This window comes from Amblyomma maculatum, chromosome 5 (genome assembly GCF_055883805.1).
Source record: "Amblyomma maculatum isolate TAMU_Amacu chromosome 5, ASM5588380v1, whole genome shotgun sequence".
In the NCBI taxonomy this organism is placed as follows: Eukaryota; Metazoa; Arthropoda; class Arachnida; order Ixodida; family Ixodidae; genus Amblyomma; species Amblyomma maculatum.
The window spans coordinates 47,045,793-47,068,902 of NC_139348.1; the positions used below are offsets into that span (position 1 = coordinate 47,045,793).

Genomic DNA, 23,110 nt, shown 5'->3' on the forward strand with positions numbered 1-23,110 from the left:
TTTTGCCTCAGGGCATAATGGAATATATGTAAAAAAAAAAAATTAAAGGGGGTAATAAATGAAAGAAAAAAGGTTAGCTGTTCTAATAAAGTTCAAGAGAGAGTGACGATAAGACCTTTGAGTCCATGCGATGTTCTTAGATATTTTCTTGGTCAGTCTAAAAATGAAAAGGCAGCTGTGGACACTTAGGGCACATTCACACATCAGTCTCGATCGCGGACGCCGCATCTGTTGATTTGATTGCTTTCAGAGCACTCACGAATCAGGGAGAGAGTACAGAAAATCGGCGAAACTAGACACGTGGGGAGCGAAGAGTAGGATAATCTTCCATCCTCTTCACTTTTTATGCATGGTGTTAAACCACTGTACTTTTTTGATGCCTCTCCAAGCCGTATTTGTCAACTGTCAACATTTCTGAGTTTACGAAGAAAGAGGAAATTGGCTCTTTTCGTTTCCACAAAGAACACGAGACTTCTCAGAACGCTGTCATGCGGTTGGAAAACAGGTCTTGCGGACACGCTTCCAAAGGAATCTGCAAAGTTTCACATGTGAGCCTCGTCTTTTGGTGCTTCGCCTACTATTGTGGCTTCCCATAACACAATGCTACTTAGTACATCCGTTTCGCATCAGCGGAAGCGTTTTTGTACCGCCAAATAACCGCCAGGCTCAACGCGATCACCGCCAGTGCACAGGAAGCTAGCGGAGCGTCTGCTCCGGCGAAGCCCCATCGTTTCACGTTTCGCCACCACGCCAGGAATGCGGCGCTGCCGTCGTGCGGCGAAACTTGAGCTTGGGTTCCCTATAGCCTTTTGGGGCGAGCATAGTACCGTGCACAGCGCGTTGCCATCATGTGAAATGCGATAACAACAGAAGTAACCCCGCTAATCCACTGTGAAAAATGTGATAAGCGCGTGATCAAGGGGACAACATGATTCTGAGCCCAAAGCCTAACGTTTGGACTTTGGATGGATTGGGATTTGGCTGATTTTGCTTCCCTGGTACCCATGTTGGCAACATAACGTCATAAAAGTGCGGAAACCGAAACCGAGTGGTGGCGGATTCAATATGACTGCACCTCGATACTTTGCAGTATTCGATTATAATGCGAGGGTAGACTTTGACAGCCAAAAATTATGAAAAAAAATTGCGTTACATTCGAGTAAATACAGTAGTTAGCGTTATTATTCCTCACCAGGTGGAGTAAATTCAGAAATGCGTGAATATGACTCGCATTGCGAAATGGCAAGGCATGCATGGATGTTGGTGCTTGGGGGACGCAAAATGTTGAAAAACATCATTAAAACCCAAGAGTTCATCTTGATGGCATCTTTTCTCGCATTCTATAGGTGTTCATAGCATGCCTTGGTTGATGTCACGATTTAAGGTCCTTGCTTGTGGTTGTCACAGCTGTCTGATCTTTTGTCCAGGAAGAGCATATTTTGCTTTCTTTTCCATCCTTTTAAGGGATATGGTAATGGGGGGTAATTTCCTCATTACCTGAATACATTGTTCGAGGAACGCTGTGTAAGGCTTTGCAACAAAAAGGAAAACTGAGAGGGTGGGAATGAGTTTGGTGATGTGTTGTCCATAGTTTGAAATGTTCTTGGGCAAGAGTAGGCATTCAATGTTAACTCAAGTTAATGAGCTGGAATACTCCAGTACCTATGTGAGTTGAGCAGTTGCACACCTGCGAGCAACTTGTCCATTCGCTCAACTTTGAACTTTCACTTGGCTTCAAGAAGCATGGTTAGATAGTAGTGAGTAGCCTGCCATGCCTGTGGGGCACCGTGTGTAGCCTAATTCGTTCAGTTTCACGTGCTCTCGAGCATGATGGCAGGCTAGTGGCTGTGGCCCAAGGGCTGACTGACATTCAAAGCTGCTTATTGAAACTACTTGCTTTTCGAGACTGGATAAATTACAGTAGTAAAACTTTCTTACAAGAGACACTCAAGGGACCCGCAGAAGATGTCTCTTGTAAGCAAGGTCTCTTGTAACTAAAAATTCTAACCGACTCGTATGTGTGGCAGTTTAGATTGCCTTATCTAAATTCTGTTCCATACCAGTGTCCTGTTTTGTTGCAGTATGTCAAAAACGAAGAAGTAGTGCCTCCTCTGGAATGGGAAGTCAAAACGTCCCCATTGTTTCAGGCACTGTCATCACATTCCTGTCTGATTAAAACTACAGTAACACTTTGATTTCCCATTCAAGAAGAGGTGCTGCTTCTTGGTTCCTGACATACTGCAAGAAAACAGGACACTGATATGGAACAGAATTTAGATAAGGAAATCTAAACTACGACACATGCGATTTCGTACGAGTCAGCTGTGATGCATGAGCACACCAGGGTTAATTGTGTCGCTTCTAAATAGTGAAGAAGTCACTTTAAGGACCTGCAAAAGTTGTCCTTAGTAACAGAGTGTCTCTTGTAACCATGTCTCTTGTATGCAATGTTGTTAACGTGGCAAACATAGGAAAAACAACCAAACCGTTTTCATGTGTCTCTTGTAACCATGTCTCTTGTAATGAGATTGTACTTTCATGGCTGAAGGCTGCTAGCCATCAGTTTTTTTGTGTTGGCTTGTTTATTGTAAAGTCCATGCGTGTAATCCGCAGCCTAGAAAGATGCATTTTGTTAGCATACAGCAAAATAAAAAGTATGTTTCTCATTATTGCTACATCATGCTCATTCACCATAAAGAAATGTAATAGTGAAACCCAGAGCTAGATGAAGGAAACAAATGAGATGAACCTTACCTTTGCATCCTTTATTGTTCTTTTCTTGTGCCTTACCTTCGATAAAAGCAAAAGTTTGCCATGTGTGCAGCCTGAGCTAACTGTGTGTACCTGTTTGCCTTATTACAGGGTTTATTCTTGAAGGAAGTGCATGGACTAGATACGGTAGTCATCTTCTAGCAGCCCTAACAGTCAGAGCTGTAGCCGCCAACTCGCTTTGCAACAAGTTTCCACCATGTTGGGTTTGAGCCAGAGAGGATAAATAGGAGTATTCCACTCGAATGAGCTGCACACTGTAATAATCAGACAGCCTCAACAGCAGTAGAGCATTCTGCATGCTTACAGGGAGGGAAAACCCCAAAAGGACGGCTCCATGGCTCTATGGTGATGGCCCATGGCAAGTAGTTATGTGTACGACTGTTGGGTGATTTAGTGATGATAGCGGTCTGCTTGGCAGATGTGTCTAAACTGTGCACATACATGGCTCCGTGGTTCCCCACAAGAGGACGAGGGAGCCCAGAGGGAAACTGGCTACTCCCAGTTGTGGAGAAGGAGGTCTTTGAAAGGAGAAAGAGAGGAGGGATGAGAAAGGCAATGAACATAGCATGTGTTCCCGCTTCCTGCAAATCCCCGAAAGGGCTTTCACATGACATCATGCAGTAATTACGTGTGTCTGATATGTACTGTGGTGGCAGAAGATTTATCTTGCTTAAATCTTGAATTTTTAAATATGTGGTTATGCTTTTATTCAGTGTTAAAAAGGAAAAAGCCACTTGGGAGGCGCCAGCTAATTAATGCGTTGGAAGCAGTACCTTTGTGTGGTGGCACAATGACGGACCCAGTATTGTCATGTGGAATGACGGACAGGAAACTGAATGCTCTCAGCGGCACCCCGACAACTGGTTTCTCACAGACTGAATTAGTGGGAGCACAATGAAATTTGTTTTTTCGGTAGGTCACTCTATTCCAATTACAAAGAGGGTCTGCCTTAGCCAAAAACGGAACCATTATGATCTAGTGAAGCTTGCTGCTTAATTAAACACTGCTATATATTCTCATTGCTGACTGTCTTTGCAAGCAAGATGTGGTGATGTGAAGGCCGGTTCTTGGTAGTGGATCTCTGAGGCTAAGTTACACAGCCATCGACATCCAAATGGTGATCGTTCATTACGGTCTTTGCATCACGATGGGTTCGAGATATACACTGGCTTTTACGAAACATATGGTAGCCTCAGTGTCCTTTCAGGGGGATCACAATCTCGGCCTTATGGTTTCAGATATGCTTTGAAACATGTTAATTGGATGGGTACTGCTAGGCTCAGTGTGTATTAGAGTCCGAGAGCTGTTTACTGGGTGCTGTTAGGCTTAGGCTGAAACTCTTTATACCACGTCTGCTGACATGGTGATAGCTGGCCGCCATTCCTGATATGTTCATGAATGCAGTCTGTGGCATTAAAATTCGGTTGGGTACATTTATTTCTTTTATGTCTGCCCTGTGGCTGCAATGCATACTAGAATGTCTTCTGCATGGGGCACTGGGGATGACATGGCAATCTTAAATGGTTGTCGATTGCATCCGAACATCGCTTCAGCCTTCCTCAATGCAAGACATAATCAGAGCACTCTGAGATATTCGAGAACCGTAGGGTTGGAGCGCCCACCTATGTTGTCACTGTGGGAACTCGTTTTATGTATACATAAGCTACAAGGAAGCGTCACGTTCCGGGGGCACAACAAGCTCAACTTTCCTTCTACCTCTCATTTTTCTTTTTCATTCCGTCACCTTGTTGCCCTTTAGTACACTGTGAGCTATGTTGAATTATGTTCCTTCTGATGCCTTTTAGGTAGGGTGGTGCAAATATTGAAATATGAATACGAGAAAAAAATGACTTCGAATATTTGTTCGGTGAAAAGAGAGTGGAAAATAAAAAATAGCAAACTTAGTTGATCTTATTTATTTCAGAATTTACATGGTATTTGCAAATAAAATTAAACTATAATTGTACAGAAGTGTAACCCTCGCTGGAAAACCCAGTATATACGTTTCATATAGAATTCCGTGTATCTGTACCTGCTTTTTTGTATAGGATGGACCTGCATGAATTCGGCTGACGCTATCATATCACTGCTAAATAATTCAGCCTTTAAGTGACCATAAAAAATAGCCAAATTAACCGAACGCTCAAATTATGCCTTGAGAAAATGTTGGTGAAACTGTTTGCAGCACAGTAATTTTGTCTGATGAACACCTGAATAGTGGTTGTCTCTGCATTCGTTTATATTCGGTTTATATTTTAAATTTTCAATGTGTATTCGCACACTCCTACTTTTAGACTCTCCTTGCCTTCATTGGTCGTACTGTGAAACTTTAACGATAGCATGTGTTCTGGTGCTGTGCAGATGCTGCAGGAGGCGTTCAAGGAGAGCATTCGAGCCCGGAAAGCTGACCTCACTGACATTCGGGCCACTGTCCGTGAGCGGCAGCTCCGGGAGCAAGACCGGCATCAGGTCTACCTGGCCTCGCTGGAAAACTTGTATCCTTTCTACCACCAGGCTGGCCCCCCTTATTCCTTGTTGTCAAGATTTCGAATTGGGTGTCTAGTGCCTGCTCAGTGGCAACTGACTGGCTTTCGATTAAGGCTGAATGTGAAAATGGTTATACGCGCACCTAATTGTACTTGTGATGATTTCGTTGTGGTTGAAATAATTTGTTGCAGTTGAAATAACTTGGTGCAAATTAGACTTGCTCCAAACTTTGTGTTGCGCCCTTTATTAATATGTTTCTGCCTATGTCAATCTTTTTTCAAGCTCATGCCTGTGCAACTCACATACAGTTGAGCCTGTGTAGAACAAAGTCATACTTTCTCATTGAAAATTCGTCATTTTATTGCATTCAGGATTTTCTCTTCCAGTGGCGCAAGTGATATGGTGCATCCCCGAGACCTTCCTGTTCTGCTTTATTTTGCCTATGTTCATTCGCGAGGCTAATACATGTAGTTTTAGATGAACCACCAGACAAAACAAGCTGCGAGAGTAGTATAGTAATATTTTATTAACCCAAAATCACATATCTCAAATTATCGCAGGAGTCCAGATTTTCTATCAAGCTGAGCAGCTCTTCATAGGCACCAAGCATTTATATATTGCCCTCTGAGCGTTTTCTGACCGAACAGCAGATATCTCGAAATCCTGACTGATGGCTGGTGATATAAATGCCATCACCGAAGATAGCAACTGCCACAGAGCGGGCGCTTTCGTCAAATATGAAACCAAGCAATGCTTTCATCATCATCATCAGCCTGATTATACCCACTGCAGGGCGAAGGCCTCTCCCATATTTCTCCACTTAACCTGGTTCCGTGCTAGCTGCATCCACTTGACCCCCGCGAACTTCTTAACCTCATCCGCCCACCTAACTTTCTGCCGCCCCCTGCTACGCTTTCCTTCCCTTGGAATCCAGTTTGTTACCCTCAGCGACCATCGGTCATCCTCTCTTCGCACTAAATGTCCTGCCCATGTCCATTTCTTCTTCTTAATTTCTACTAGAATGTCGGTAACTTGAGTTATTTCTCTGACCCACTCTGCACGCTTTCTATCTCTTATGGCGATTTCCACTGGTCGGTACGGAGCACGTTTTCTTGCTCCGGGACGACGATTTCGATTTCCATTGGTCGACCAAGATAGGTTGCGCGTATTCCGCTGGTCGTTTGGGGCAGCTCGGGCCGCTCCAGCTCGATCCGCCGACCGAAGTCGGATCTCGCCGGAAGTCCTAGTCGCTGACGCGGTCACTTCCGGATGCTGCTGGATTCTTCTGGCTGTTTTTGACCGTTTCAGCGACATCGGCAGAGGACGCTGTATGTCACCGTTTTTTGCGCGAATATGTCGAAGTGCGTCTATCGAAAAACGTCTGCAGCGTTAAAAAAAATGAGAAAGCAAGTTGTTGAGTGCCGCACTCCTGCCTATTTATCAACCGCAAACATTTTGGCGCTGAGATGCGGCTACAACTTTCGAAACCGGCTCAGCTTTACTTCCGCCGCGCGCTCTACACGTTCCGCTGGTCGACCAAGGCTGGTTCGCTCTGTGGCGCTTTAGGTCGGCTCGGGCGCCCAGCTCCGATCGACCAGTGGAAATCGCCATTAATGTTACCCCTACCATTTTTCGTTCCATAGCCCTCTGGGTTGTCCTCAACTTAAGTAGAACTCTCTTGGTTAGCCTCCATGTTTCAGCCCCATAGGTGAGTACAGGCAAGATGCAACTGTTGTATACTTTCCTCTTGAGCGATACCGGTAAGCTGCTAGTCATAATCTGCGAGTGCTTGCCAAATGCCCTCCATCCCAATCGTATTCTTCTTGTTATTTCTTTTTCTTTGGAATGCTTTGGAAGTTCATTAATGGCGTCAAGCAACCCTGTGACCTGTCACGTGCTTTTGCCGGCTGATGGGAACATGACTTCCAAGTATCAGGTTGCTGCAAAATAGTGCAGCTGATTTGGTTTGCTTCGTGGACCATGAGTGCATGCACACTGGCAGTAATTAGCCTACTGTGCACTGTATTTGCATTTCATGGGGCTTATCATGACGAGATTCAATGGTTGTGATGGTTTAGTCTTGCATATGGAGTTTAACATCCCTAAATGACTCAGGCTATGGAGACGATGTAGCAGAGGGCTCTGGAAATTTCCACCACCTAGGGTTCATAACATGCACTGATGCTTGCATAGCACAGGGGTGTCATGCTTTCCACCTCCAGTGAAAAGTGGCTGCCGCGACTGGGATCAAATCTGTGTGCTCTAGACAGCATTGCTGCAGAGGTAAGAACATCACTGTGGACATCGGACGGTCATGTGTGCTATTTCAATACTCGTACACCCAGGGCCATATGCCCAGGGCAAAGTTGAGGGGAATAGCTTTCCCTTTTTTAGCTGCATAGCCTCTACAGACAGCCTTCACATTTTTGCAATAAGCAAAAAGTTTTTGTTTTAGTTCCCAGGTCGTAGAGTTTGCCCAAATTTGCTTTTTATGCTCGCAGGAGCTTCACTGTATCGTAACTGTGGTGTGAAACTGCTTCTTTAAATGAAGAAAAAGTACATGCTTTTCGATGGAAGCAAGAAACTGAAGCAAACAAAAAAGTTATTTGAGTCTCAAACTTCATTCAAACTTCATTATATTGAGGTTCATTAGATTGAGGTATTACTACGTGCTTTGCAAAACAGAGTCCACTAATTACAAATGTTGGCCTAATGCTGTTCAGTGCTGAGTTTATGCCACTAGCTTGGGGAATATTAATTGGAAAGCTTCCTAACAAAGGTACTGGAAGCTAATACTACAGTCGAACCCAGATATATCGAACCCGGATAATTCGAATTTTGGTTATATCGAAGTCACAGAATATCCCCTTGAAAATCCCATGTAAAGGTATAGGAAAGCTGCGTCGTATATCGAACTCAATTTTACCGGTCATTCGATATATCGAACTTCATATCACGCATTGGACGGTGGGCCTTCCCCAAAGACGATCGCATCACCCTCGGCCGTTTGCCGCGTGATGTTTTTCAAGCCATGCGCACAAGGAGAGAGAGGGCTCAGTTCGGCGATGGCTGGTCTAGGGCAGCGTCACACCCTTTCCCCAAAGGCGCGCATCTGTGGTGATCACTGCCGTGCGCCAGCCGTTTGCAAGCCATGTGCGTGAAGGAATGAGAGGGAACCAATGTAGCCGGGTGCTTGAGAGAGGGGAAAAACGCGATAAAGCGAAGCGCAAGGGTGTACCCACTCTTCTGTCGAGCTTTATCTCTCCCCTTCCTGTCTCTTTCCCGGTCTTCGTTCGCAGCAGCATGCACCATGCATGCGCAGACAAGCCAGCTCAGCCCGTGGCAGACTCTTTCTCTAGTGCGTGCTGTCAGTGTTCTGCGCGCGGCGGCTAACGTGCGGTGCACATTTCGTATCGTCGTGCTGAATGTGTGTAAGCTACGGCGGCTGCGGACGCTAAGAAGCGGCAGTTATTTTTTTTTTTTTTTTTGGAAGTCGTTCATCCTTGCCGTCGTGCTGAACGTACGAAGTAGTGCATGCTATGGCGGCTGCAGGCATTAAGAAGCAGCAATTTTCTTTTTCTTTCGCAAGAGTCGTCTTTACTTGTCATGCTGAAAGTGCGGTGCAGTGTAAGCTATGGCAGTTGCGGACGTTAAGAAGTGGCAGGTTTTTTCTTTTTTTTTTTTTTTTTTTGCGAGAGTTATCCATTCTACACTATATGAATCAACAAAGCACGCGGTCAGCTGCGATCATGACACTGACTTTTAGCATTTTTCGCTTCAAACGGCATTTGTAGCTATCATGGTTTCCAATGATTTTGTGTCAGTGGACTACGCCCGCCCCAAGCACGGCGTGATAAATCGAACCAGGCTTGTGCAATGAAGCCATCACGGGCACTCTGCCAAGTTCGCTCCCTGCCACAACAGGATCTATCAAAAGTATAGTGAAAAGATGAGCACGCCTTGACGTTATCGCGGCTTAGCACCTTGGCGCTGCCAATAAAAGAGCTGTGAATGCGAAGGTCGAACCGGAGAGACGCGGGGCACCGAACGAATTTTTTCTTTTTTTCAAATTCTGAAGAAGAAGGGGGGGGGGGGGGGGGCAAAAGTGGGGGGTGGGTTCATTATGCGAGTGGGTTGATTACGCGACAAATACAGTATCATTTTTTTATGATCACAAGTGACGTCTCCAGCCGATTTCCGTATATTGTATTATCGATTATCGCGATCAACTTCGAGTTCGATACATCTGGGTTCGACTGTATTAGTAGACGATGGTTTACAATCCCCTGTGTACTGACGCAGAATGAGGACAATGAAAGGGACAAAGGGACTGTCACGTTTGGTTAAATGCATGCAAGCTTGTGCCACACTATCTTCTTGAGTATGGTACTTCGCTTATATGTATAATAGCCCTGTTACCCCCGTCGCATATTTTGCCTCTTTTTTTTTCTTTATACAGAGTCTGTCCCAAAAGTTCCAAAAATTGTCTTTGATAAATCATTTACTTGATATCAGTTGACAATCTTTCCAGAACTTTTAAAAAGTATTTTCCCCCTGCTTGACGAAAACTGCTTGAAAACTCGACGCACTTTTTGAACAGAGTAGTCTGTTTGTGATGTCGACAGAAGTCCTGAGAGGTTGTCATCGTTGATAGACTCTCGCACTTCCCAGAACCTCTTCTGCCACGTGAAAGCTTGGCTCTGTTTCATCGCATCATCACCGTAGGCTTTTCTGAAGCATTTCTAGCATTTCCACCCTGTTTTTACCCTGTTTCACACAAAACTTCATTGCATAACACTGCTGCAAAAACTGGCGCATTTTTTTTCGATGACGATGCAGTAGATACATCTGTGCGAAGCGTGACCTGCGTCATCAACTGCCCGCAGGCAACTGAGAGTGGCCTTGTTTCGAAGCTTAGATTCCCACTAACTTCTCCATCCGAAACTCCACCCTGCTGGTCAGCGTAGCCGACAGCAAAAAATCATATAAGGAAGTTTAGGGACAGAATCCTTTTATATGCACAAGGGCGACATAAATTTATTTTGCACAAAATGAACATTTATTGAAGAGTTGGTATAAGTTTGCACAGCCATCGTGCTGTCTCTTAGTTTTGTTCATGTTGAACATTGAATTGCTCAAGTTTGCAAACAAAATTTGCCATTTGTATCTCACTTGTGTGGTCTTGTTGTGTCTGACTATGCTGACTCAAAAGTGTTCGCTTACAGGGCTGCCTTGGCCGGAGGTAGAATTAGTTTTTGGCAGGCAAGCACCAGGTCTAAATTAAACGTTTCTTTTATGCAGAAATGCTTTTATATCTGCTAGAAACACTTCAGCAAATCAGAGGTTATGTATAAGTCATGTAACGGAAGTATATTTATGTACATAGTCATGAAAGTGTGCTACTGCAAATTGCAGATGCAGCTGAGCAGAAGTGGATATGTTTGTGTCGTCTGTTGGAGATGTTTTTTTTTTTTTCACTGCAAACTTCCATCTACAACTTTGGCCATTGGGCGCAAGTTTTGCTTCATTTTTAGACATACATGCCTTTGTCAAGTGCTATCTTAAATCTCGTTTTCCTCACAGACTGGCAAGGTCCAACATTTGAACCTTGAAATGCATTACCTTTGTATCTTCACATAACAGAAGTGGTTTTTTCACTGTCCCATAGTTTCCTGTTCAGTTCAGTTGTCATTCAGTCGTGTCCGACTCTTCGTGACCCTATGGACCATGTCACGCCACGCTTTCCGGTCTCTCACTGTCTTCCTAACAACACATAACTTCATCTGCAGTGCCTCGAGGATGCCATCTAACCATCGCGTTCGCTGCCTACCCCTTCTTCGGCGACCCTCAACCTTTCCCAACATCAAATCTTTCTCCAGCGACTCCTCTCTTCTCATCAGATGACCAAAGTAACTGAGCTTTAACTTTAGAATTTGACCCTCCAATGAGCAGTCAGGGTTTATGGTCGACAATATCGACTGATTTGATCTTCTGGCAGTCCAAGGAACTCTCAAGAGACTTCGCCAGCACCACAATTCAAACGCGTCAACTCTTCGGCGGTCAGCCTTTTTCACAGTCCGACTCTCGCATCCATACATCACAACTGGAAAGACCATAGCACGAGTTATACGGATCTTGGATGGCAGACTAATGTCTCTGCTCTTTACTAGGCGGTCAAGGCTAACCATTGCTCTCTTTCCCAGAAGCAGGCGTCTCCTAATTTCATGGCTGCGGTCTCCTTCCGAGGTAACCTTGGAGCCCAAGAAGAGAAAATCTGTCACATCTTCCACTCCTTGTCCTGGGATGCACCAGGACTTGATAGGGCAAGACGCCATGATCTTTGTCTTTTTAATGTTCAGTTTAAGGATATCGTGCTAGAAAACCTGGCCACCCTGTATACGCAGTGCCTGGTGTCATCGACGGTACCGGAACCATGGAAGAATGCAAACATTATCCTCATTCACAAGAAAGGGGACTCAAAGGACCTTAAAAATTACAGACCAATCAGCTTACTGTCTGTTACGTATAAGGTATTTACTAAGGTAATCGCTAATAGAATCAGGACAACCTTAGACTGCAATCAAGCAAAGGATCAAGCAGGGTTTCGGAAACAGTACTCTACTATCGATCATATCCATACCATCAATCAGGTGATAGAAAAATGCTCGGAATATAACCAGCCCTTATACATAGCATTCATTGATTACGAAAAAGCATTTGACTCAGTTGAAACCTCGGCGGTGATGCAGGCATTGCGAAATCAGGGGGTAGACGAGCCATACGTGAAAGTGCTGGAAGATATATATAGCGGCTGCACAGCAACCATAGTTCTGCATAAAGAAAGTAACAAAATTCCCATAAAGAGAGGTGTTAGGCAAGGAGACACAATCTCCCCAGTACTATTCACAGCTTGTTTAGAGGAAGCATTCAGAGACTTGGAATGGGAGCAGTTAGGGATAAGGGCAGATGGAGAATACCTCAGTAATCTGCGATTTGCTGATGACATTGCCTTGCTAAGCAACTCAGGGGATGAACTGCAAATAATGATTGATGACCTAGACAGGAAAAGTAGAAAGGTAGGCTTGAAAATCAATATGCAGAAGACCAAGGTAATGTTCAACAGCCTCGGGAAGGAACAGCAGTTTACATTAGGTAGCGAAATACTGGAAGTAGTAGGCGAATATGTCTACTTAGGACAGGTAGTAACCGCAGACCCGGACCACGAAAAGGAAATAACAAGAAGAATACGATTGGGATGGAGCCCATTTGGCAAGCACTCGCAGATTATGACTAGCAGCTTACCGGTATCGCTCAAGAGGAAAGTATACAACAGTTGCATCTTGCCTGTACTCACCTATGGGGCTGAAACGTGGAGGCTAACCAAGAGAGTTCTACTTAAGTTGAGGACAACCCAGAGGGCTATGGAACGAAAAATGGTAGGGGTAACATTAAGAGATAGAAAGCGTGCAGAGTGGGTCAGAGAAGTAACTCAAGTTACCGACATTCTAGTAGAAATTAAGAAGAAATGGACATGGGCAGGACATGTAGTGCGAAGAGAGGATAACCGATGGTCGCTGAGGGTAACAAACTGGATTCCAAGGGAAGGAAAGCGTAGCAGGGGGCGGCAGAAAGTTAGGTGGGCGGATGAGATTAAGAAGTTCGCAGGGGTCAAGTGGATGCAGCTAGCACAGAACCGGGTTAAGTGGAGAAATATGGGAGAGGCCTTCGCCCTGCAGTGGGTATATTCAGGCTGATGATGATGATGATGATGAAGCCCAAATTTCTCACTCTCTTCTTGTACGCGCATCAGTAGTCTCTTGAGTTCCACTTCACTTTCTGCCATTAAAGTGGTATCATCCGCATATCTAAGGTTGTTGATACGTTTTCCAGCAATCTTCACTCCAGCTGAAGACTCGTCCAGACCGGCCTTCCTCATGATGCACTCTGCATATAGGTTAAATAGGCAAGGCGACAGTATGCAGTCTTGCCTCACTCCTTTCTCAATCGGAAATCAATCAGTAAGACCATGCCCAGTTCTGACTATGGCCTCTTGCCCTTCATGCAGGTTCCCGCATGCTGTTTTGCTATTTTCTGAAAATCCGCATTGAGAACCTTGTATCTTTCTCTTTCCCCCATAACTTTTGCCATCCTCCTTTCCTCAGCTATTTGCAAAGCCTCTTCAGATAACCAGTTTGCTTTCTTGCATTTCTTTTGCTTTGGAACTACCTTAGTAGCAACTTCTTGTATTATGTCACGAACATCAGTCCAGATCTCTTTGGGCTCTCTGTCTTCTAGATCTAATTCTTGAAATCGATTCCTCACTTCCACAACATATTCTAATGGAATTTGATCCAGATCATACCTGAAAGGCCTTCTAGTTTTGTGCGTTTTCCTCAATCGAAGCTTAATTTTGGCAACAAGAAGCTGATGATCGGTGCCACAATCGGCCCCAGGCCTTGTTTTTACTGCTTGTATAGCGCTTCTCCATCTCTGCCGGCAAAGAATATAATCGATCTGATTCCTGTACAGACCGTCCGGTGAAGTCTATGTGTACAGGCACCTCTTGTGCAGTTGAAAATGAGTATTCGCTATGGTCAATTTGTTTTCTTGACAAAACTCTACTATCCTCTGCCCAGCTTCATTCCTGTGCCTTTGACCAAAGATGAGCCCAGTAGGACTGTGGGAATAGTTTTGTGATGTTAGTGACATTTGCACTTACCATATGCTTGCGAGTGAGGGCTGCTCATTTCTTTTTAAACCTTTGGTGGGCTGCATCATTTACTTGAAAGCAGCATTTTTCGGTTTCCTTTTCAAGTGATAATCTGGGGAATCTGCTTTATGGTTCATTACAGTTTGATGCTGTATGTTGCATCTAGTTCTAAATAGCTTTAGGATGATTTATCGCTGTCATCGCTGTCTGGAAGTTGTCATTTGTAGCAGAGTGGCAAAATGCATGGTTCAAGGTGGTGCACAAGTAAAAATGATGCTGAAATGTGGGACGGAACTTTCAGACCCTCACAGACAGTACACAGCTGTTCAGTGGTGCATGCTGGATAACGACAGTAAAGACAGAAGCAGGTTGCTGTCGTTACTTGCCAGCGTCTCGGGGAAAGCATGCGTGCATGTAGAACAGTTTATTTCAGCCTCTCTTTCATTCTTTTGTTAAGATTGTTGCCTTCTGCTTATGGGGAAGTGGCCCATCCAAGAGTGTGGCTCTTATGTCATATATTCAGCTGATGCTGCTACTTCTGCGCAGAAGGGTTCAGCCAGAACTGCTTGTTTTTAGAGTAAGTCGTAGTTCATGAGCTGTGCATCCTTTGACTGGTTTTTCTTGTCACACTTTGAACAACGTAGCAAATGTTGGTCAAAATAGACATGCTGTTCCAAAGTTTCTGAGATGTTAGGAACGTGTGGGCACTGCAGTGAGCGTGAGTTTCCTTGACTGATGCCTGTCCACGCCCAGCTACCAGACTCAGCTGTCACTGCTGACCGAGTCACTGGCAAAGGAGAAGACGGAATTGAAGCAACGGGCTGCAGCCCAGAGCAGGGTGAGAGTCACTGGTTGAAACCTCCCTTGCTGTGACCCAAGCTCAGCCACTCTGGGTGTTTGACTGTGCTAGTTAAACATTCTCATGTCTGAGTAGCCCTTTCACATGCTTTATTTGCCTTGCATCGAAAAGGAATACCTTTCTTGCCTAAATGGGATACTACTCTTAAACCTGGGCATAGCAAAATTGAAGAATGTCTGCAATTTTTCGTTAAATCTGGATTTTCTCCAAATGCAGTTTTCGTGGCAATACTCGAAAGACTAGTGCAGAATGGAAAACAGTATAGGACATAAATGTAAATGAATCGCCCTAAAGGTGTTTACTCCGAACCCCCCTTTCTTGTAGCTGTGAATCGAAAGAAATGTTTTACACAATTGCGCTGATAGTGGCACTACGAGTGGGTTGAGGGAGTCGGAGACACCATGGCTGGGCTAGAGCAGAGTGCTTCCGCAAGAGCTAGACTGGCCTTGGAGGCAAAGGCCTCGTCTGTGTTTAGCTCTCTTTTTTTCTGCCCGCCACTGTTGTCTTGCAAAGCGTACTCTTGGGTGGGAATGCTAATGGCTTTTGGTGTGACATTCCTAAAGGGAAAGCAGTGAAGGTACAGCTGTGCTAGCTGCATGGGTGTGTTGAGGACACTGAAGCATGACACATTTTGCCACCAGCTGTAGCTCGTTGTAGTAGTTGTAGGTGCTCCTCTCATGACAGTTTAGGTTGTTTTTATCAGATCACCAAATTTCGAGCAACCTGCCACTTGCAAACCGAAAGTTGGGGTAGCGAGTTTGTCACATCAAAGTTAATCGCTTCAACACTTTCTTTACATCGACTACTCAAATATACATGCTCTTCAATGGAGTGGCGTTGTGGAAGTGGGAAGTTTTGTAAAATCGAGGCAGTTGCTGCATGGAGGTTTGTTTCATCCGGGTTTTATTTATATTCAGGCCTTAAGAACGGTAGCCCGTTGTTATCCTGTGCAAAATTCTAGCAGTCAGTGCCTTCCAGGGATGTGCAAAATTTCATATGATCATAATCAAAGGAAAAAGCATGAAAATTCTGTGTGTTATGAACTAAGTGGTATGGTATAAGGAATGTGGATGTAATTTCTGTTTTGAAGGTGCACATTGCATTTGAAATTGTGAGCAAAAAACTCATTACTGCTTGTGGCAAAATAAGTCTGCCCAAAAATATGGTCCACACACTGCTACCCTGCTCGCTGTTTTCCAAAACATTTTTTGCTTTGTTCACTACATATGGCATAAAAAAGCTACACTCTTTGTACGGTGAAGGCTGCAGAATTGGGCTGAGATAAAATCACTGCTATGTGCAACACACACTCGGGAAAAGCTGCGACGTTGCTTTGTCCGCAATTGGGACATAACTGTGTCAAAAGGGTAATACTCGATTGTGCCAGTTGTTTATCAGAGTGTAGTGTTCTTTGCTGGTTTCTATTTTCTCTCTGCTGTGTTGGATACTACTAAGCGCAGTGTTGACATTAACAGTGTTTACAATACTTGACCAGTCATATGTCTTTATGATGCAGCTCAATGCCATTCTTTTCCTTGCAGCATGCTTATGTGCACACTGTTATCTCTGTATCCTCTCTGGAGGTGTCTGGGGTTCATGCATTTTACTGAATTTGGGGTGGGAAGCTGGGCTATTGGTGGTTCATGCATCCCGTCTATTCCCAAGTCCATGTCCAAAGTGCTGTGACGTTTTACTGAAATCTAGCTTAAGCTCTCCTCAGATTCATGATTTCTTTTTTTTTTTTTTTTTTTGTGAGGGGGACTAGACCGCACTCATGCATGCAGTTTTTTGTTTCAGCATTAATTAACCTTAAAGTTCCGGTTTGGTGGCTTTGATATGAAACGCTGTGTCGCAGTAAACTGGAATCTGTGATGACTCAAATTAGTTAGCAGTTGATTCACTCTCTGTCGACTTAACGAAAAAGACATCTGTCCTTGTTTGCAATTATATTTCATACATTTCATGAGCAGAATCACCTATCGCTAGCGGTCCCCAGTTTAGTAAGTCAGTATCGCTGGTGAGAGTTGTCACCAATGCTGTTTGTGACAGTATGTGACTGTTTTCTCGCTGGGCTGAATTTGTTTCACCATTTATTTTAAAACTTAGTTATTGAAACCAAAAGAGGGACCGTTCAACACGTCAAGAAAATAAATTTGGGGGGGGGGGGGGGGGGGGGGGCACAGCTGCATAAAGCATTGCAGTCGACACGAGAGCACTTGAAAGGACCAACAAACTCCCTCTTCTGAGACGATGACAAATCCACTTGTCGAAATGTTGGCCTGGCTTGCGAATTAAGGCCCCCCTCGACCCTTGTTCCTTGTTCAGTGCTCTTTTTTTTATACTGCGTAGCCATCTCCTTTCTCTTGTTGGACCCTGGATCCTCTTTTGAGGACGGCACTTGTATCCTTTGGTCACGGAGGTGTTTCCACATTTCCTGTCTTTGAGGCTTTACATGACAAACAGTGTGTTGCTAGCAGGGTAAGGAAAAAGCTGTTTTTGTTCGTGGGGGTTGTCTCCTCTACTCCTTGCTATGTTAGACCTTCTAATGAATGATAGTTTCTAGATGGTAGCACTTAGTGGCGCACTTGGGCTCATTTTATAGTGTGGAATCGGTATATCACATTTACCTTTTGTGAAATTTTTTCTATGCAAAATTTATTCGTCCATTTGGTGGTGCTATGGCAACCATGGCTCATAATGCACGTCGTTCAAGGCTCATTCGTATCAGCGCATTTGTTCCCAGCGACAATCAGTACACCATTCAGCAAGGCATGCTGATCTTTAACCAGTGTCTAGCCCTTGTGTGTACTCTACTGAAGGGTATGTATGTTGTACGCACATGTTCCTTTCACCACTGAACGCATGTGAGTTGATAACTTTGGCTCCTCTATTGGCTGCATATGGGGAAACTTGTCCAAGGTTCAGAAAGAGCTCTACGAACGGTTTTCTTCTTAAATTATTGACAATTTGCACACCATTAGATACCTTGTGTTTGATCATGTTCGTGTAGAGATTATATCCTCCCCACGCTGCTTGAAACAAAAGCAAAGGCGGCTGTCACATAGTGGCGACAGCAGGCGAAGAGGCTAGCAAAGGCTTTGACAGCCAAATGCTGCTTTTTTCTAGATGGAACTGAGTGTGGCATTCAGCCACATGTGATGGTCATGACTGTTGCAGAATGCCGTGTTCGTATCTCATACAGAAATCAAAAGTGAAATAAGCCCGCATGTCGAACACTGTAAACAAGGAATGCATAGAAATACACACAGCAGGGTTCTCAGCACTGGAATGGACACTCCATGCTCCTCAAGCTGTGTGTTATGCATTTATTGTTTGCGGGGAATCCCCTTGAGCATTGGTGCTAACGAAATCAAATTATTAGGCACAAGTACATTGCATCGCAGAAATTTTTAAAAAAACACTTCCATTTGGAATTCCTACCTTCCTGCTATGCCCGATTGGTAGCAGCTGTGGGGATTTGGCCTAGGCATCTGCTTTTGAAAAAAAAAAGATAAGAAAAGGAAATGCTGAGATTCAGAAGTGAATGAATCAGTCAGTTAACATGTTGTAAGAGTGGGTTTAGATATATAATAAGAAAGGAGTGTTTTTCATGATGGTTGATTGGAAGGTGTGTTTCAGAAGTTGGGTCATGCCTAATATTTAATGACCTCACGGCCTTTCTCACTTGGTCATTGCAGGTACTCGAGAGAATGCGGCGAGACTTCAAGGAACAGTTGGAGGCGGAGACGCAAAACCTGTACAATCTCGTAGCCCAGCCAGAGGACGGCTGGGTATCCACAAGCCAAGCCGCACCAAGCCGGAAACGGAGCAGACGCACCTGACAGTGGCGTGCGTGCTAGGCAACAGACTGTCGTGTTCATTTCTCGGCTTACCTTTCACTGCTGTCCCTTTTTGCCATTGTCGTCTGCTGTTGGCCTTTGAACATTAGGCCACCAAGGGTTGATAATGGCCGATTCTTGCTAGTGTCACTTTCAGGGTTTGGGTTTACCGAAGTCGTGCTCTTAGCCCAGCCGCAGGACAGCTTGTTATCTGCAAGCCAAGCCAAGCTGAGATTGAAACGAAGACGGTTGATGTGACACTAGCAGGAGACAAGAAGCTGTGTCATCTGCTCTTAGCTGCTTTACCTTCACTGCCATTTGTGCCAATGTAACTATTTACCGGCCTCTTTACATTCCACCAAAGGAGACCTTGGTGAAAATTCTCAAACTCGCGTCCTCCGGGTCTCGTGTACCAAGATTACAGAAATAAAGAATTTTATGTCTGTACATTTCTCATTCATTATATTGATTATCAGCTGGGGAAATGTGATCAGTCCTTCACCCCAAAGGCTTTGTGTCCAGAGACTGTACTTTATATGCCTGTGGAAATGTGGGGGTGCATATCATGTGGTATTGTTCTGCAATTGGAACTTTAGAAAATGCATGATGTAGCATATTTGCAGATGATTTCTGATTCAAACTAATGGGTTGGCACAAAGCTGCTGTATCTAGCTGGAAAGTTAAGGCTGCATCAACCAAGATGGCCTCTACCATAGCCTCTACTCAATCATGACAGATGGTGCCTACATATTTGCTGCCAGGTTATGGTGGTACTAGTTGTGAACTTTTATATTATATGATAAGTGCACTACAGTACATAACCACACAACCTTCACTGCCAACAGCTCTAGCATCTCCTACAGCTAACCTGCCACACAGTGCAGACGTCTGGCTGGGAAACCACTGTTCATAGACTCACTCCTGACAAAAAGGCACACTATATTTTCTTGCCATGAGGTTGTTCAGGCAGTGGACACATCGCATTGGTCTCTTGTTAGGGACAGAAATTAACAGGATGAACCAGTTCGATTCATAAATTTCATTTACAAAGGAATGCAACCACCTCCTGTGTCGCTACAATGTCTTACCACACCAATTCAAAGAAGCTGTATTTAGTGTTGTGTATCACTTCCACCCCTTCTTCAAGGACATGAATGTATGGAAATAAGTGCTAGACAGCAGTCGCATATCTAAAGAAAAGGGTCAGTTCACATATAGCACAGTCGCAGCCAGTTTAAACCATGCCACACTGTTGGGAATAGGCAGGTGCACGTGAGGAGCTCTGTGGCAAGGTACTATTTCAATACAAACATGCATTCACAAAGTTCAGAGGCTAGAATCGAGCCATACTTTGAAATTGAGGCTGCTTATCTCTACATGAAAGACCCAGTAACTATGGCCCAGCTATTTCCTAAGTACACAGTCAATCATTTGCGTGGGGCACTAGGCTCATGCAAACCACACAGATAACACCACATCGCTCCCATCAAAGCAGCTCCGCTATGATTCGGCTTTATATTTACTCCATAGCAGATCGCTTAAGCGCTCTAGAAATGTATGATCGACTTTGTTCTGTTCAGTTAAGGGAACGGTACACCAACTTCTTGTTCAGTCTTTCAACAGGTTCGAAAGATTTTTGAAAGGAGGTTTTTCGCTTCAGACTTCTAATGACGCCACTTCGAAGATCATGCCCGTCTAACGGGAAAGGGTGCTTCATTTGCATGCTGAAATAAAGAAAAGCACGAGGAGAATTGTATTGACAGGTTCGAACGGCGATTTTCATTCTGAAACATCCTAAAACGCACTCTAAGATGCAGGAAATCCTGCCAAGAAAATGACCTGCTTGGCATGGTGTAAACGTTTGCTTGTCCTACGTGTTCAAAAACAGTGCAATGGCATACTGTGCAACAGAAGCAATGTTGCTGATTGCTGCCAGGTGTGCTTTTATCCACCTACATAAATATATTTTACACTTGATCTCGTAATCGCTTGGCTATTCACTTATTTCTCACCATCTGTTTATGTTCAAAACTGCACAAGATTACAGAGATTTTGCAAAGGTGTCATAACTCATAAGCACAGTCACATGCTGGAGAATTAACATGGCCATGGCATGTTTTTCAGTGCTCTGAGCTACATATAACACTGGCCAAGGAGAAAGGGAATAAAGAAACCGAATCAAGATGGTAGGGAACCATGATGACTTAGCCATTGTTTATTACTTTACATCAGCAGCCCTAAGTGAAAACCAAGAAGTGTCAAGACCAATCACTCCAGAGTCCACAGTTCACTTAGCAGCTCCTCTTTCTGGTTCAAAAGTCCCTCCACCTTGTGGAAGTTTGTGGGTGCCTCTTTGTGCTTGGCTGCCTTGGCACGCTTCATCATCTCTGCGTAGCCCCCCTCGAGTCGCTCTGAGAAGTCCCACTCCATACGAGGCAGATTGTCGTCAATGAACTTGGCCTTCTTGGCTATTGTTGGATGCCAGTGGCTCTGCAGAGTCTTCAACTCCCAAAGAGAGCTATCTGCAGCCTGTGACTTGCTTGGGTTTGCCTGCTCAGCATCAAAGGCGTCGACGGAAGCATCCTGGTCCGATGGGTCATTGATCATTGTGATCAAGCTGCGATGCCTGATCAAGAGATTACCAATGAACGGTATTACGTACAGAAGGGCATAGGGAGGTGCCGAAAGGGCCATGCGCGCCAATTTTTTGGCGAAGGAAGCGACCAGGTAGGCAGGAAGGTGCGTCGACGAAAGGAACAGGTCGGTGAGGAAGAAGAAACGGGCCCGGTATTTTTCGTGGAAGACGCTCGGTTCCAGAAGTGCGTACAGCTTTTCGTAGAAGTTCGGATAGTCCAAATGAAACCGGTGGGTAAGCACGAAGAGCCCGTTCAGGGCCATGAGGCTGTGGGAACCACCGCGGTTGTACGACTCTATAAAGAAGTCTGTAACTAGAAGAGGGTTGTGCAGGTATGGGACCACTTTTTCTGGCAGCATGATCAGCAGCTCACGGTATAGCCGGACGGGCAGCTTCTGGCGCAAGAAAGTGATCCACACGGTCGACAGGCGCTTCACATCTTGTTCACGGTTGATAACATATCGTGTGCTCTCACCTCCCAACACGGCAATAGGCTCTCCGGCATTGGGCGGTTCCGCCGCCATGTCGAAGCTGAGGAGCATGTGATATACGTTCGTCAAGTAGCGTTCGGTCAGTTCCGGCTTCTTTGGCTGCGTTGGTTCTTCCCCATCGGCTCTCGTTTCCGCAGGTTCTTGAGTGTTTAGTTGGTTTACTCTCCAAGTCCGCGCTATCCTGCCCAACGCCTTGAGCGTGTAGGTTTTGACGTCGGCCAGGCCAAGGTACTGGCTAAACTTCGAGATGACGCTCTTCATGTCGTGTTCGGCATCCAGTAGCACCTCGACTACAGTCGCCAGCTTGTTGATGGGCACGTGGTGTTCTCCCTGCTTTCGGTGCACGGTCTCGAGTTCGATCCATTTCATGGCCACTTGAAGCGCCAGGCTCTGCCTGCGACTGGAAGACTTGCCCGACAGCATCGCAACGATGTGACGCCATGCGTCAGCATAGCGGTCCCTGAGCCAGGAATGGTACTTTTCTAACGGGCTTTCAGAATCGGTGGGCTTTCCGGCGAGGTTACTGCTCTCATACAATGCCGCGCTAGTCTTGAGAAAGTGGCAGAACACTTTGTTAGCGGCTTGGACACCTGCGATGACGACGTCGTCAGACTTGGACGATAGGCAGTCAATGATGTCGATCAGGAGATTTGAATTTGATTTGTCTGCGATAATTAGGGAGGCGTCCTTCTTAATATCGCTGATGGAATACTGAGGCTTCTTAGCTTTCGCTACGTCCTCATTTATGAGCGATTCCTTGGACGCATTCACATTATTCACAGCATTGGCGTCGAGATCATGAACCTCCTTGCCTTCCGTTACCACTTCCTGGCTTGGTGATGACGGCGTACATGCTTCTCCGTCGTCTACAGTGCCGTTTTCATCAGGTTCTTTCGCTGAAGTCGCCGCCTTCGTGCTTTTTCTGCGCTTTGCCATTGTTTCTGTGGACAGTGACGGTAAACAAACAGCGCACACAAATTTGCACGTGTTGCTAGAAGAGGCTGGCTACATGGCTGGCTACGACTTGATTGCGTCCACGGTATTCTCAAGGTCAATGTACATTCTAAGCTCGATCGGTTTCAGTTTTGATCTTTGTTTTCAAAACAAAATGTGCGCATTCTACTAAATTTAGTAAACCTAAAGTAGTGCAACCAACGTTACTAGAACAAACTCAGTTGAGGAGCGTGTCCCAAGGGGCGGTCGCGAGAACTAGCGGCGCTGCGGTCGACTCTTGCTCCTTCCCGGGCGCGTCGTCTGCTACACGCAGCGCGGAAGCATGGAACGGCCAGCTCACAAATGGTTTTAGCGAACTGCGGT

At 45.1% G+C, this 23,110-nt stretch overlaps 2 protein-coding genes across 2 annotated transcripts in view; one reads left to right on the top strand and one right to left on the bottom strand.

Moving 5' to 3' along the window:
* The window catches only part of LOC146188246 (uncharacterized), a 55,083-nt gene extending 35,974 nt beyond the window's left edge, over positions 1 to 19,109 (top strand). The window contains exons 9-11 of the mRNA XM_084603702.1: positions 5,134 to 5,267; positions 14,723 to 14,807; positions 18,527 to 19,109. Of these exons, the coding sequence (XP_084459828.1) occupies positions 5,134 to 5,267; positions 14,723 to 14,807; positions 18,527 to 18,670 (363 nt within the window). The 3' untranslated portion in view covers positions 18,671 to 19,109. The remainder of the gene's footprint in view (positions 1 to 5,133; positions 5,268 to 14,722; positions 14,808 to 18,526) is intronic.
* A 1,745-nt stretch (positions 19,110 to 20,854) lies between these two features.
* Positions 20,855 to 22,833, bottom strand: LOC146188247 (nucleolar complex protein 4 homolog B-like). The gene has a single exon (XM_084603703.1). It carries the CDS (start codon positions 22,727 to 22,729, stop codon positions 20,936 to 20,938), a length of 1,794 nt encoding a protein of 597 aa, XP_084459829.1. The 5' UTR covers positions 22,730 to 22,833; the 3' UTR covers positions 20,855 to 20,935.
* Between the last annotated feature and the right edge of the window lie 277 nt (positions 22,834 to 23,110).